Raw genomic sequence first — 15847 nt, forward strand, 5'->3', positions numbered from 1 at the left:
AAATTTTCCCTTTCACGTCACATTTTTCCACATTTGTGCCCGTCACCAGTGGGGTCCATATGCTCACTGCACCCCTTGTTAGATTCCTTGAGGGGTGTAGTTTCCAAAATGGGGTCACTTGTGGGGGGTTTCCAGTGTCTTGGCAGCACGAGGGGTCTGTAAATGCGACATGACCCTTGAAATCCATTCCAGTAAAATCCAGCTTGCAAAGGCCAATTGGCGCTCCTTCCCTTTGGAGGCTCGTCCTGCGCCCGCTTGGCACTTTATGTCCACATGTGGGGTATTTCTGTACTCGGGAGAAACTGCGCTACACGTTTGGTGTTTTTTTTTTTCTTTTATCCCCTTGTAAAAATGAAAAATGAAGGCTAGAACAACATTTTAGTGTAAAAAATAGAATTTTTCCTTTTTTACACCACATTGTTCTGAAAATCTGTGAAGCACCTGTGGGGTCCAAATGCTCACCGCACCCCTTGTTACATTCCTTGAGGGGTCTAGTTTTCTAAATGGTGTCCCTTTAGGGGTGTTTTTAATGTTTTGGCACCCCAGAGCCTCTGCCAACCTGAAGTGGTACGGTCAAAAATAACCAAATATAACGGAGGCGTTGAAATTCACTGGGCGCTCCTTTATATCTGAGGCTTGTGGTTGCGTCAAATAGCGCAATAGGGCCACATATGGGGTATTTCTATAAACTGCAGAAATGGGGCAATCAATATTGGGGTGCATTTCTCTGCTAATAGGTTTATCATTATGAAAGATATTGGATTACAATAAAATCTCTGCACAGAAAATAAAAATTTTCAAATTTCTTACACACTTCGCTTTTATTTCTGTGACTCCCCTAAAGGGTTAAAACACTTTCTGGATGTGCTTTTGCAGAGTTTGGGGGGTGCAGTTTCTGAAATGGGGTCTTTTGTGGGGCTTTCTAACATACAGGCCCCTCAAATACACTTTAAACCTGAACAGGTCCCTGAAAATATCTGATTTTGAAATTTTACAGAAAATTTGGAAAATTGCTGCTAATGTTTTAAGCTTTTTATTGTCTAAAAAATTTGAAATATAGTTTAATAAATGCTGCCACCATAAAGTAGACATGTTGCTAATGCTATTTAATATATAATTTATGTGGCATAACCATTTTCTGTATAAGCAGGAAGGTTTCAAAGTTGGAAAAATGCATTTTTTCTAAATTTTTCACGTTATTTTGGTGTTTTTCATAAAGATTCGTTATGAGTATCGACTCCATTTTACTGGAAATGTGAAGTTCAATATGTCACGAGAAAACAATCTCAGAATCAGCCAGATAGGTAAAAGCATCCCGAAGTTATTAATGACTAAAATGACACAGGTCATATTCATAAAATTTGTCTCTGTCCTTAAGGCCATTTCAGGCTCTGTCCTTAAGGGGTTAAGCACAAAGAGGAAAAAAATGGAACTGCAAAAATGCAAGTTGGCTCTGTCCTTAAGGGGTTAAACATGGGACCTTGTTGCAAACCTGCAATAACGGCCGTTGTTTGAAGGGGTTATCCAGCGCTAAAAAAACATGGCCACTTTCTTCCAAAGAAAGCCTCACTCTTGCCTCCAGCTTGGGGCGGGGTTTTGCTGCTCAGTTTTATTCAAGTGAATGGAGCTTAATTGCAAAACGCACCTGAACCGAAGACACCAAAAGAAAGTGGCATGTTTTTGTAGCAATGGATAACCCCTTTAAAGAAAAAAACACTGTGTGAACGAGGCCTTAAAGCGCAATAGATCTATAGAGATATATACTGTGGAATTCATCAAAATTGTCCAAAATGGTCTATATTATGCCTTTAGAGCACGTTTTCCTATCAAAATGGCACAGGCACCATCATAAATGTGGAGCAGATTAGATTTGGAGTGGCTGTGCCATTTCACCCAACATATTGACGCATCTTCACATTTTTGCCAATATAACCCATTTGCACGATTTGTAAGTGAAGTCCAGACTGGAGTAGATTTGTACCATTTTTTTTTACCAATTTGTGCCATTAGAAAAAAAAAAAGTTACATCCCTTAAAAAGGGGTTATTCAGTGTCTTGGGAGTGACAGCCCGCTCAGCCAATCACTGGCTAAGACACAACAGCCAGTGAGTGACTGAGCGGGCTCTCACTCCCGAGACAAATTAGACTCAGAAGTAACGGTCTGCATGGGACAGAAGCTGCAGTCTGCATGGGACACCAGAGAGGCAGAATTGGGAGACCGGGGGATTGTAGAGAGGCAAGTATAACATGTTCATGTTCAATTATGTTTACCAAGGGTGCAGCAATACCTTAAAAAAATTTTTATAACGCTGGATAACCCCTTTAAACCAGACACAGCATTAAATATATACATACAAATAGAACTATTCTGAGAACAGACATGAGTGGTGTTATCTTTAGGAAAGTAACAAATTTTGCGCAATGAAGCAATTGTACAAAAATTTTCAACTTTTCTACATCAAAAACCATACATAAAACTATGATAAATTCCTTCCATAGTGTATATATACTGTATTTTTATTTATCTAGACAATGAGCTGTCAACAAAGGGAGAGAAGAAGTGGGTTATTTTAAGTGGAATATCACTGGTACGTCATGGTGCCACTAGCCACACCATTCGCCACGTTGGCTAATTAAGCATTCAAATGCAATGCATTTAGTGTATATTACATAGATCAATGCATTACATATGTACTGCATTGATTGATATGAACAATCAATGTAGTGCAGTACTTCTCAAACTATTTCTACTGGAGCCTCACCCAACAGACCAAGGCAATGCCTGGGCCTCACCAGACTGACCAAGAGGGTTCCTGGGCCTCAATATCTGTGGTAAAAGTCCATTTAAAAGCTGAAAATAATGCTAGGGCTAGCTTCACACATCTCCCAAGCTCTATATACTAATAAAGTAAGTACAAAATAAATTAATAATGTAACTAAAATGGAGATTTTTGCAAACAGCAAAAGGACTGTGAAAACTGGCTCCACAGCTGGGCCTCACCATCAACTAGGGGGCGCCTCACTGGTGAGGCCCGCCTCACAGTTTGAGAAGCACTGATGTAGTGTATATAGAAGTCCCTCAGTGGGACTTCAAATTACTGCAAATTACTGTAAATTACTGTTCCCATTTTATAAATAAAAAAAAAAAACACAACAACAACAATTGATATCGCTGCATGCAGAATCGCCCCAACCATTAGATTATCACATTCCTATCTCACACAGTAAACTGTGCCAAATCCTGCCAAAGTGCCCAAATGACAAATCTGAAAATATTTTATCAAAAAGTCACACATATACTGTATGCAACACTACCAAAAGAAAGTACAGATCATGGCGCTAAACAAGACACCTCACACAGCCCAATAGAAAAAAAGAAAAGTGTTATAAAGATGGTAATAGAGCAATTCTAAACACATTAAGCTTTTTTCAAAAAAAGGTTTTAATTAAAAAAAAAAAAAAAAAAAAAAAAAAACAGTCAAATAAAACAAAAGTTATATAAGCTGCATATCGTTCTAATCATACTAACTTGGGGAACATAGAAAGTCAGTTTTACCATAGGGGGAACGGTGTAGACATGAAACCTCCTGGAATGAAAACAAATAGCTTTTTTTCCCCTCTATTTCACTGTGCAAAGAATTGTTTTCTGTTTCACAGCATATTTTATGGGAAAACTAAGTCTGTCATTGCAAAGTACACTTGGTGTTGCACAAAAAATAAGGGATCATTTGGGTCTGTAGGTGAGAAAATGCAAGCACTATGGCCTTCTTTACATAAAGAGGAAAAAGCAAAAGTGAAAACTGGCTTTGTCCTTAAGGGGTTAATTTAGAAGATAAATGAGCAAAGAAGAAACAGGAATTACCAAAAGAATAAACCTATCTTGTTTGAGCCTTCAAATATTAATATTCCAGTTGGGGTAAGTCCAAGTGCATAATCACAGCCATCTTTACCCTGGAAAAAGAAAAGTTATTAGATACAGAATAAAAGATAAAATCACAGTGACAAACTATTTCTAGAACCAACATTAGTTTTTAGTGTGGTTTGTTATTCATAAGAGCACTTGAAACACTAAACACTGAAATTTAGAGGTACACTGTAGCAGAAGCCCATGTTCCCTCAAAAATTCACAATCTAGTAGCTATGAATCAGTCACTGAAACACACTGTAAAAGCCCTTTTCCTAAAAGCCTTAAAAAAAAGTTTAAAAAAAGTTTATTGTTGTTCAATTAAACTCTTATACGTAGCAGACTGCCCTGCTGTTTCTGATATATACAGTGTTCTGCTCTTCTGCTCCCTTCTCTGTGTTCTAAAGGTAAGATCAGAGACATCTACTGACTTTCTTAGATTACTTTAGCTGTTGGACTTTCCATGGAAGTTTTGAGGGATGAGAACATCTAAGGGTCCATTTACACAGAAAGATTATCTGCAAAGGTTTGAAGCCAAAGCCAGGAATGGATTTGAAAAGAGGAGAAATCTCAGGCTTTCCTTTATGACCTGATCTCTGTTTATAGTCAGTTTCTGGATTTGGCTTCAAATCTTTGACAGATAATTTGTCAGATAATCCTTCTGTGCAAATGGACCCTAAGAGTTGAGTTAGAGGAGAGAGAGACAACAGCTGCAAACCTAAAAGGATTAGGCCCAACTAGGGTACAGTTAGAATTGCAGTCATGGACCTGAAATAACCAGCTTTAAGTCAGCTATGTCAGCAGCCGAGATAGCCTTATTGCTGTGTTCGTGTTTGTGTCCAAGGTGAGATGTTGTGTGAGAGCTCCTTTGCATTATCCTAGGACTGATATGTAGGCTGCCAGCCACGCCTAGAGACTTTCAGCTTTCCTAGCTGACCCCCCAACCCCCCCCCCCCCAAAAAAAAAATAAAAAAAAGTGGGGAAATGCCAGTGAGGACCTGTACTTGTAAAGGGAAAAAAAACTCTAAACCAAGGAAGGTACTGTATCTCAGAGCAGTGCAAGACAGGACAAGTGATACCCAACACAGCAGTCAAATCCTTTCCACAGTGGTAAGCTATTCAATGCCACCACCAAGACTGAGTGCAAAACAGACTGTGCTTAAAGTGTTTTTAAGACTCTGTAAGAGTTCCACGTTGCATTGGCTTCTCCTAGTCTTCCTGTGTCTGGTTTACATCAGACCTACACCATCTTGGACGACCCTACATTCCACCAACCAGACAAAGCGGAAACATTCACTACATTGGTGCAGCCCCCATATCCTCTGTAGCAGCCCTAAGGGGAGTGCGGGAGCCATTGCTCTGTAAAGCCCATGCGCCTAGCAGTGACCGATCGGTCTGTGTAGCCCTGCAAGTTCCAGCCAGTCCGCAGGTGCATCATCTCCCCCAATAGCTCATCACCCTCGTCTGCGGAGCTAACCACCGCCCCCTCCTGTGCTGCTACTTACTAAATTTTCTCTCCATTTAATGTAGAAGTACTAGGTGTATTAATTTATTTTTTTTAACAAATGATGTTACACTTACCTTTACCACATGCATGTCCACACCATACATGTCTAGCCATTTGGCTTTGTTTAGGTAACAGAGTTCTGCCTGTGCTGGTGTTTTTCCCCTTAGAAAATAAAAGCATAGTTGTAAATAAAACATTCTCTTCAAACGCAATTTTTTATAGAGCAATTTTTTTAAAACACAACATATTATGGTCATTGGTTGTAATCAGTTTAAGGTCACTTTTGAGTCAGTGGTGTTTTTGCTTGCTTAAGATAAAAAAACAATGCTTTAGGAATAAAGAGCAACTATGGCAATAACATTTAAAGTATAAGTTTGGGAAAACTTTCAGAATAAGTAAAAAGACCTTGTGTAATTAAATTTTTTTTAATAAAATGGTTACAGGAAAGGAAAAGTCAAGTCAAAAATTAATGGGTGAAACTTATTTCTGCAGCCAAATTTTCTAGTGACTGCAAAAAAAATAAATCTATGCAGACATTTTCCCTTGCATATATGATGTGGATTTCAGAGCTCAACCCATGCAAAAAATTGTGTCAAATCCGACACTTGTTTATGGGGCCTAAGACTACCTTAGATTGCTAGCAGGCCATGTAGCTAGCCATAGTCATGAGGCACACAAGGATTCACCTGTATATGTAATATACCTGCATTCTGTCCACTTCTGAAAGATATCAAGCTCCATAGCTTCAGTCTGATTTGGAATAAACCTGAATTCTGACACCAGTTCTGGTGTGTGTTCTGGATGTTCACACTCGCCAAGCTCACCTGCAACACAATACAACCATATATTAGATTAAAATAAAGTAACCACAAAAAAGCAGCCTCCAGTGCAAGCGAAAACCTATGGGCTGCTAAAGAGAAACTGGGCAAACCAGTTTAATAAAAGGCTATCAGAAAAATATTTTTTCTAAGTGTTACCTTTTCCTACAGCAATTATCTGTTCAATAGTTTGCGTGGCTAGCTGAAGGCATTCTACAAACCAAAACTGTCATATGATATGGACAAAATGTTATCTGCATTAAAAACACAATGGCCTCATAAGAAGTTTTAGTCTGAAGTCAGAACAGAGCAGAAGTCTCTTCATCTCCAGTGGCTTCAGAAGTGAACAGAGGTTGGGGTCCTCTGTCCTGAGGATCAGCAATAAATTTCTACGGTGCGACAAACCTTATATCTTGCAGATTTTACACTGGCCACTGCACCTAATAGGCCGATACGCTTCCTGTTTTGTTGAGATCATTTAGGCATACTCCTTATTACTTTACAAAAAAACTCCCCAAAAAATAAAAATAAAAATATAAATAAATAAATATATATATATATATATATATATACACACACATATATATATATATATATATACACACACACACATACATACACACACAATGAGAAAGTAAAAAGATAAAAATATTGTATTTGAATTATAAAAAGTTTGGGCCATAGTAACTTAGTAAATCAGAACCCCATTCAACACTATTATAACTAGGACTTATCATAAATGCAGCAGTAATAAGTCGGTCTAATTTTCATACTACCTGTGGGCTGTGCAGCATGAAACTGGTGGCGGGTACTCTTTATACACAGAAAAATAAATTAAAGAGAACCTATCACCTAAAACTCACTGTCCCTATTATCAAAGGTCATCTGTCCCTAAGTCTATCTATGAAGATACAGACTGCCTTTGCAAATACTAATAAAATGTCAATTTACACCTAATTAGCGGGAAAAAAAAATATTTTTGCCCATGATTGGTTCTCCTTAACCACCCTTACCACTAATGTTGAAGAAAATTGTATTTTTACCTGACTTAGGCTCCCTACTTTATGGTTTCCTTTTTGGAGCAAAGTTTTAAAGTCACCCAAAAAAGTATCTCTTATTGCCATATACATCAGTGTGTATGGAAGAAATGTAAAAGGAAGCTTAATATAAATATTATATGTTATTTTTAGGAACATTATGTAGCATTATTGCAAAATTCTAGAATTTTTTCCAAAATTGTTCAAAAATAAAAAGTATGAGCTCAGTACAGGAATTTTGCTCACTAAGGCTATGTTCATATGTTGAACAAACAATGGCTGTTTAGCATGTTCCTACAGCTGACATTGCAATATCAGTTGTAGGAACATTGTTTTATCTCCCTATTGATTGCTGTCCTGTTTGGGTGTACCCTGTAATAAAATTCCATTGACTTCAATGCAAAGGATGGGTGGGGGGAAAAAAAAAAAAGTAATAAGAACGGCTGGAAAAAATTGACATGTTCATTATTTATGCGGCTTCAATGCAAATCATTTCATTATGAAAAGAACGGCCGTTAAGTAAATTGAAAACGGACGTTCTTTTCATAAAAAGTACCTTGGGTGAACATAGCCTAAATGTGCAAATATAAAATGGATGTAACTACAGTTTGCCAATACATCTCAGTAGTTCTCTATATGTACTGTGTAATTGTGACAGTATTAAAAAATAATGTGAACTAAAGTGTATAATCAGGTATGAAATTAGCAATACATAGAAATCTATCCCGTTGAAAAATTTGTCTCTCGCAGCCGTTACTATGACAACACCACAATACAATATTTCTTCCATTTCTATTAAGAGGGATTTTATTTACACAATCACATGCCATAGGACCTATTAAATTATGCAGAAATCACAGGGTTTTAAGAAGTTGCCATGAGAATTATAATAGCTTTCTTTGTTCCTCTGTCTCCAGTTTGTACGTCCTTCAACTTTGCAGTTATTTGCAAAGGATAATGGCTGGAACACACTTGCATTTCACATGAAGCACAATAGGAGAATACATAAAATGTACAAAAAATGGGAAGCAATAGCTAATTGTCAAATGCACCTAGACAAATTATCTTCCTAATAGGTCTTATTAAAATGTGTCGGATTGTTTAGCAGTACTACAAACTTTATTTCTAGTTATGCTAAAAGATAAAACTGTCCAGCTTCTATGAGATCCAGTTTCCCCTTTTCCTGGTTCCTCTTGACACTTAAAATATATCCAAATGTGAAAAAAAAGTTCTGGTTTAGTAAAGAATGGAAAGGATAGCACAATTTAGTGATGTACAGTATGGGCCATTCTTTGCTTTTCATGTGGTAAAACTGAGCCACATCCAACTAACTATAGGAGACTCTTGAATATACAACACTCTTGGGAGTATTGGGTATCTGGGAACTTCTGTTTGATTTTGTAGAATAGCATGAAAAATAACTAGCACTTCTGAAAAAATTAGCCATGTAACAAGCCACTTTGCAAAAATAATCATGTCATGTCGCCATGGACTGGGCGGAAAAATATGAAAGTCTTCAAATGGAAACTCAAACTGCTCTGCAGATGCCAACAGTTAGTTATGCTATGTTAACATGAAGAGTAACCGTACTTGTAGTGTCTATCTCTGTGGTTGCAATCCAAGGGGGGGGGGGGGGGTGTAAAAGCATCAGTGATTTCTCTGGTAACAACAATTTCCCTTTAAAGGGAACCTGTTACACGGCATTGCGGTGCAGAGCCCGCCCGACCCCCCGGTGCAGCCCTGGATACTTACCCTTTGCTGCAAGTCCCGCTCCTGGACCCAGTCCCCAGACGGGGATATCGACGCTGGAAGGTGAGCACGCACTGTATCCTAATTACCAGAGATGAGTCTGATGCCCATAGAGAATGACTGGAGCTGTCATTCTCTATGGGCGTTGGACTCATCTCTGGAGTGTGCACGCAGGGCTGCTGACAGCGATATCTCCAATCCGGGACCAGGTCCAGGAGCGGGACTTGCAGCAAAGGGTAAGTATCTGGGGCTCCACCGGGGGGGTCGGGCGGGCTCTGCGCCACAATGGAACTTCTCAATCAACACCTACCTTGCAAGCACAAAGCTGCTAACTCCACAGCAGTTTCATAAGGACATTTTAATCTAAAAAAAAAAAAAGACAAATTGAAAAATGAGAAAACAGCCTTAAAAAATGGTTTCTTAATGTGTACAGTGGCGCCTTGGATTACATGCATGATTCTTTCTGGGAACATACTTGCAATCCAAATCACTCATATGGCAAGACAGATTTTCCCATAAACATTCATTAAAATGCAAATAATTCTGTCCACAAGTCTACAACTAATGGCAGAGAAAGGGGAATAACAGCTATTGTGCACAGTCCAGGACCTGATTGCAAGCAGTACTTGACTCCCAGCCCCCCGCAGAGCTGAGTGCCACAGACACTTAAGGGTTAAAGGACCTTTACCCTTGAGGTGTCCGTGGCAATCAGCTGTGCCGGAGGCTGGGAGTCAAGTGACCACTGTATCCCAATTCTTGCCTCCTCCCCGCACGTGCCTCTTCCATGCCCAGCACCCGGGTCGCTCCTGCCTCCATCATCTACCTAGCGACTGTGCTGCTCCTGCCTCCTCCATCGACCCGGGGACACTCCTGCCTGTTTCATGCGCCTAGCACCCAACCACTCCTGCCTGTTCCATGCGTCCTTCATCCACCCAGCACCTGGGCCATTCCTGTGTCCTCCATCCACCCAGCACCCAGGGCTGTTCCTGCCTCCTCCATCATCCTCCTCTGCAGGTCAGTAAAGTGTCAGGATCCTGCGCTGTATCTTTGTGCAGTGTACAGTACCTTCAGTATCTTAATGCTGGCACAAATGGGAGCTCGTATACAGAGTTACATCTTTTTAATAATGTGAGCTTGTCTTCCAAATTGCAGGTAAACAAGGTTACTCGTAATCTGAGGTACCACTGTAATTTTAGACTCCCCAAGCTTTGCCACCAGGCATTTATGCCCACAAGACCTAATAAGAGTCCAGCATTTCTGTGACTCGTATGCAAATTCAGGGTTTCCCACTAGATTTCTTTCAACTACAGCTATTAGTGATTATCTTTATAAACTCACATGCAAATGGTGGGGCTACTTGCATGCTGCAGTAATGCAGCATGCAAGTTTCACAGTGAAATCTGCTGAGATTTTGACTAGCATTAAAGTCTATGGCACTATATTTTCAGAGAGGAATAAAAATCCACTGTGATAATGGAGTTCATAGACTTGTAAGGGTATGATAACACTAAGTAATTAAGACTGAATTCCGTGGCGGAATCCCGTCTGCCTCAGTGTGCCATAGCCCATCTATGGGAGAGAGTATGCTCCTCCATTGTCACCACTCAAAGTAGTGACATGTCACTTCTTTGAGCAAAGAGCGGCGGCAGCGAAGGAGCGGGCTATGGCACACTGAGGCCGACTGGATTCCGCCACGGAATTCAGCCTTAATTACTCAGTGTGAACATACCCTAAAACCTAAGATATCTTGTTGCAAAAACAGCTATTCTTACATGACTGCGCCCCATCTGCTTGCTTCTCCAGGCTCCCTGCTAAATGACAGCTAGGCTGTGGTCGGACAAAGCAGCGATTGGCTGAGCAAGCTGTCACTGAAACGGTGCCAGAGGGTATCAGGGGAGCACAGACAGGTAAAAATAGCTATTTTATTGAGTCTATGGACTCTATTTTCGCAGCGGAATAAAAATCTGCAGCAAGAATGGTGTATCATTGGCTTTAATGGTACTCTGTTTAGCGGCAGATTTCACTGCAAAAAAATTTGTGTGAACATACCCTAAAAGATGTTTTTTTTTTTTAAATTATTTAAAATGTATATATTGCTTTGGATTGTGTAAAAGTAAAAAATCTCTCTGTTCCTCACCACCGACACAATTTATGTGGTTGCAGCAACGACATGCCTATATAACCACATACCTGCTAAAAACCAGTGGTCTTGTACTGTATACTGCTGTAGTCAATGATGTATAAGAATCTCACTGTTGCAGGGACAACAAATAGCGATTCTGGATTCAGCAGGAATTTAACTGGTGAGTTTTATTTCTTTCTTATTTTTACACAATCACAAGCAATAAGCGCATATTGAAATAGAAGTGACAATGTAATGAAAACATTTTAAAAGAGCAATGTAAAAAAAATGAATCTAAATGAAATGAAAGTGAATCTATGTTCTGAGGTTTCCCACAATTCCAGTTTAAATGGAACAGAAGCAACACTCCAATTAAACTCCCGATAAATTATGTGATGTGATAAAAGTTGTTGGCTGAAAAATCTACTTCTATTTTTACAATTGAGGCTATTTTTTTTATTGTAATCCTGCCTCCTGTGATACTTTCATACAATAAGAAAGCATTTTCTGTAAACACTAAGCAAACTATAAAGGTTACCTAACATTTTGAAAAGCTTCTGTCAGAAGTTTGATGGGTGGAAGTCTAGATGCTAGGGCCCATAGAAAAACGTTCTATAAACCCATACACCATTTTTGACACTCTCCAAGCAGAAAGATGTGGGCACAGAACTCAGATGAGTGCACCTGTCCATTCTTTTTGGTACCATAAAGCAGATCAAGTAATACAAGATACAAGAGTGGAATTAAAACTGGTACAAAAGGAGAAGTTGCTTGAGGTATTGCCCATAGCGACCATATTTCACCATTTTTAAGAGGACAACAGCAAGGTTATCGCACCATCTCCATTCAGTAAAAATACAGAAGAATCAGGTTACATTGCTACAAAAAACACAAAATACCATGTGATATACACAAGGCATTTGGATGTTATAACTATAAATCAATCTTAATAGGTTACTTACTTTCCTGATAAAATATCTTGTCTAAGCTGTAATACAAATAAGTACCTGAAAGGAAATGATGACAAATAAGTATATTAACATAATGTCATTTTTATGTGACTAATATGGTCCCACAAAAACATTTTACAAGTAAAACAGCCAGAGTACGCTTTCAGCTTTCTTAAATGTTATCCTCTATTCTGATTCTTTTTTAGGATCCCATCTTGGAATGATGAATGAGAAGAAAATATGACAGACCATTGAACTATGCTGTGGCAGCGCACCTAGGGTAGGCTAAGTATAGCATTGTTGGAATGTCAAATACATGAAGGAGATGAGAAAAACATCCAGAGAGAGGATTCTAGGTTATGAGAATAAGATTTCCAAAATATGAAGAGAAAGCATCTTAAAAATGAATGATGACTTTTGAAGATCTTTATATATTTTAGAGAAAGGTTTCTGGTACAGAATCCTTGTTCCAGCCACAACAGTATGATCTGTACCTGTCTATAATGCTGTTAGTTTAGTATACATTGTAATCTATGTAATCTAATTACTGTACTGTATATACATACTAAACAATCGCTGTAGTAGAAACACCTGTTGATCAACTGGTTGTGCCATGTTTTTGGGCAATCACGGCTTTTAGACTTCAGGGAACAGTTTCCAAAAAGTGTCTACATCTTCCGTACTCCCCTTGGCCCATGCCTACTGCACCAGCTCTAGCAGTTGGTGCACATTTTGTGGATGAGTAGAGACACATGTCTCAACCCATTCCAGCAAACTGTATGCCAAACATATTCAATGCAAAAGGACGCTGGTTAACCTCAGGGAGATCAACCAAAACACCGCAGAGACACCATCACGTGTCTCAACGTCCGTGTATTCCAGAACATTGCCCCCTGGGAAATCAAATATGCAAAAGAACACTGCAGAGACACCATCACATGTCTCGACGTCAGTGAACTAGCCAGACCTTCCCTACGGGAAGGAACAACCAAGCCAAAGGCTTTCTCCAGTCAAGGAAACCACCTCAGCAAGGTATCCATTCACAAACAGCTGTTTCGGGGTTTTTGCCCCTCATCAGTGTGGAGGTTTCTGGCTAGTGGGAGCAATGACTAGTAAGTGGTTTCCTTGACTGGAGAACGCCTTCGGCTTGGTTGTTCCTTCCCGGAGGGAAGGTCTGGCTAGTTCACTGACGTCGAGACATGTGATGGTGTCTCTGCAGTGTTCTTTTGCATATTTGATTTCCCAGGGGGCAATGTTCTAGAATACACTGATGTTGAGACACGTGATGGTGTCTCTGCGGTGTATTGGTTGATCTCCCATAGGTCAACCAGCGTCCTTTTGCATGCACTTACTAGTCATTGCTAACAGTGTTCACAATTCAATGACTATGAACAGTCCAAGGGAATGCAAAGAGAATGCTGCAACCACCATGATTCTGCCTCCACAGGACCTTGTCGGTCTTCAGCTCTTGAACACAAGGTACGCCGCAGAGTTATTGTGTAAATCTTACTTGCCCACTGTTTTGATGCAGAATCAATTGGTGTATTGTTTTCTAGATACCAAATTTGGGGGGGGGGGGGGTCATTGTTTATGTGAACCACCTGGAGAGCTGGAATTAGTATTGCCAGATATGTAAAAGGCTGATGCTGGTGTGGGAATATGGCAGTAGTGTAAGGGGAAGGTTAGTGTCTAATGGCAAAGCAGGTGGGAAAAAGTGGTGTTCTTTTTTTTCTCTTAATTTCGTTTTCTGTTGGCTATCTTTACTTGGATTTCTGTTTTCCTCCCTTATGCTCTTCTATTTCTCAGTTATGCTCTTCTATTTCTCAGTTTCCTTTTTAAACTATATAAAAGCTAAGAGTTTCGTGACTGACTCCTTCCATTTCCCTCATATTAAACCAAGCTTACTATGAGGGAGACGGAAGGGAAAATATAGAAAGAATGAAAACTCAGAGATGTAATAGCCGGCCCACAAAGATTTCTGAATAGGCTATTCACAATGTATGGATCGCTAGCTCATCGTTGGCAGTGGGTATGTGTAATCCTTTTCCAGACTTCCTTACACATGCGCCTATGGGTAGATGGACGGAAGATCTGAGAAATGAATGTGTGGAAGTAAAGAAGTCCCTTTTAGGATTGTGGATATGTAAGTACTCACAAGGCCACTCTCAAAGGGACAAACCCAGATAGGGAAAGACTGTAACCGCTCTGGGTCTTTTTAGACCGGTAGAAGGCGGAGAAAGTTAATTAATGGATCTGTTTGAGTTTAGTTAAATTATATATTCTCTCCTCTGTCTTGGTCTTCCTCCTTTTCCAATTACAGGGGTTAGAGGTAGCTATATAGCTAAAGGCCTTTCTTTTGATCCCAGGCTGACCCGAATCTGGGAAAATTATGCTGTCAAGAGAATGTATTATATTACAAGCTTTTACTCGTTTTAAAACTTGGTCACCCTTGCTTTGTAACCTTTTTTTTCAAATAGGAAAAAAAAAACCCAACAAAAAAAAAAACCTAAAACAAATGTGACACCCAATGCTATCAACCACATGTGGCCTGCTGCAGTGTGATCTTTTGTCAGATATCCAATTGAGGAACCTCCAATCTTCTTACAAACCATGGATTGTGAACAGCCAAGAAGTGTGACTGTTTCAGAAAAACTGGCACAATACCTCTAGGTCCTAAAAAAAACTTATCCATGATCAAAGTCACTCATGACTAGAAAATATTCTGCTGTGCAGAGGACAGGTCCACACATTATCTCAACGCCAATGGTGATGTGACCACCACATCATTTAGCATTTTAGGTTACAAAGTGTCAGCGGATTCCAACGCAGCCATTGTTCAGTGTATATACACATATAGCACAATATGTCAAAGAGTCACACCTTGTAGTCATATTAACATAAGCACTGGAGTAGCTGGTCTCTGTTCACACTTTATTTTTATGTTTGGTCAGAAGTATTCTAGCCACATATCTCTCCTGCATATAGCCCTGCATGCTAGATTTACAGTGCATAGAAGCAGCGTCCAATAGGCCCCTTCTCACAAGTGTTGGGCAAGTTCTGTACGTTGGGGATTTCCCCCTGGTGTATATGTCTAAAGGACACAGCTGGCAGGCTTAAATTCACATGAGACACTGGTACGAGGTACTGTACGTCGGCAGCAAAAACAGTGCAGAGTGCATTAAAATGCTATGGAAATAAAATAGGGCAGGTTCAAGGGCATGAGTTGGATCTTTACATCCTCAGCATGCATTACTGTATAAGTGGCATGTTTGTGTCACATTGTTAATAATGACACTTTTTGCAAACATGGACATTTTTGACACTATATTAAGAATTCTACAGCAAATTACCATGCAGAAAATCTAACTATACATATACCCTATATAACCAGAAAATTTGACACCTGACCTTCACACCTACATGAGTTTATTGTCCATCCCTTTGCAAAGTCATAAGTGTTAAAAGGCCACTTCTTTTATCAGGCCCACTGAATTAGAATGAGGGTCGCACACATAAAGGTCTCATTCATGATCGTAGCCATAGAGGCCTGAAGTTCCATCCATAGCTTGGAAATCACTGCTGTTCCAGCAGTGGTCCTCCAGGTTCTGCAGGTCTCCGCACTGCCGGTCCCTCACAACAGACATGTGAGTGCTGCCTACAGCAGGTTAGAAGAATGTAGTCTGATATGTTTCCTTAGCACACGGGACGCTTGGAATGCAGGTAATTTTCTTATTGTCTTTTTTTCAGTTCAACTATTATGT

The 15847-nt window shown here is 39.7% G+C and overlaps 1 protein-coding gene across 1 annotated transcript in view; it reads right to left on the reverse strand.

Moving 5' to 3' along the window:
• The window catches only part of EPB41L4B (erythrocyte membrane protein band 4.1 like 4B), a 144150-nt gene that overhangs the window by 31271 nt on the left and 97032 nt on the right, over positions 1-15847 (reverse strand). Inside the window, exons 5-9 of the mRNA XM_069958239.1 lie at positions 12099-12143; positions 9325-9377; positions 6114-6234; positions 5485-5572; positions 3862-3950 (exon numbers count right to left, since the gene is read on the reverse strand). Of these exons, the coding sequence (XP_069814340.1) occupies positions 3862-3950; positions 5485-5572; positions 6114-6234; positions 9325-9377; positions 12099-12143 (396 nt within the window). The remainder of the gene's footprint in view (positions 1-3861; positions 3951-5484; positions 5573-6113; positions 6235-9324; positions 9378-12098; positions 12144-15847) is intronic.

The sequence above is a fragment of the Dendropsophus ebraccatus genome, chromosome 2, assembly GCF_027789765.1.
Source record: "Dendropsophus ebraccatus isolate aDenEbr1 chromosome 2, aDenEbr1.pat, whole genome shotgun sequence".
In the NCBI taxonomy this organism is placed as follows: domain Eukaryota; kingdom Metazoa; phylum Chordata; class Amphibia; order Anura; family Hylidae; genus Dendropsophus; species Dendropsophus ebraccatus.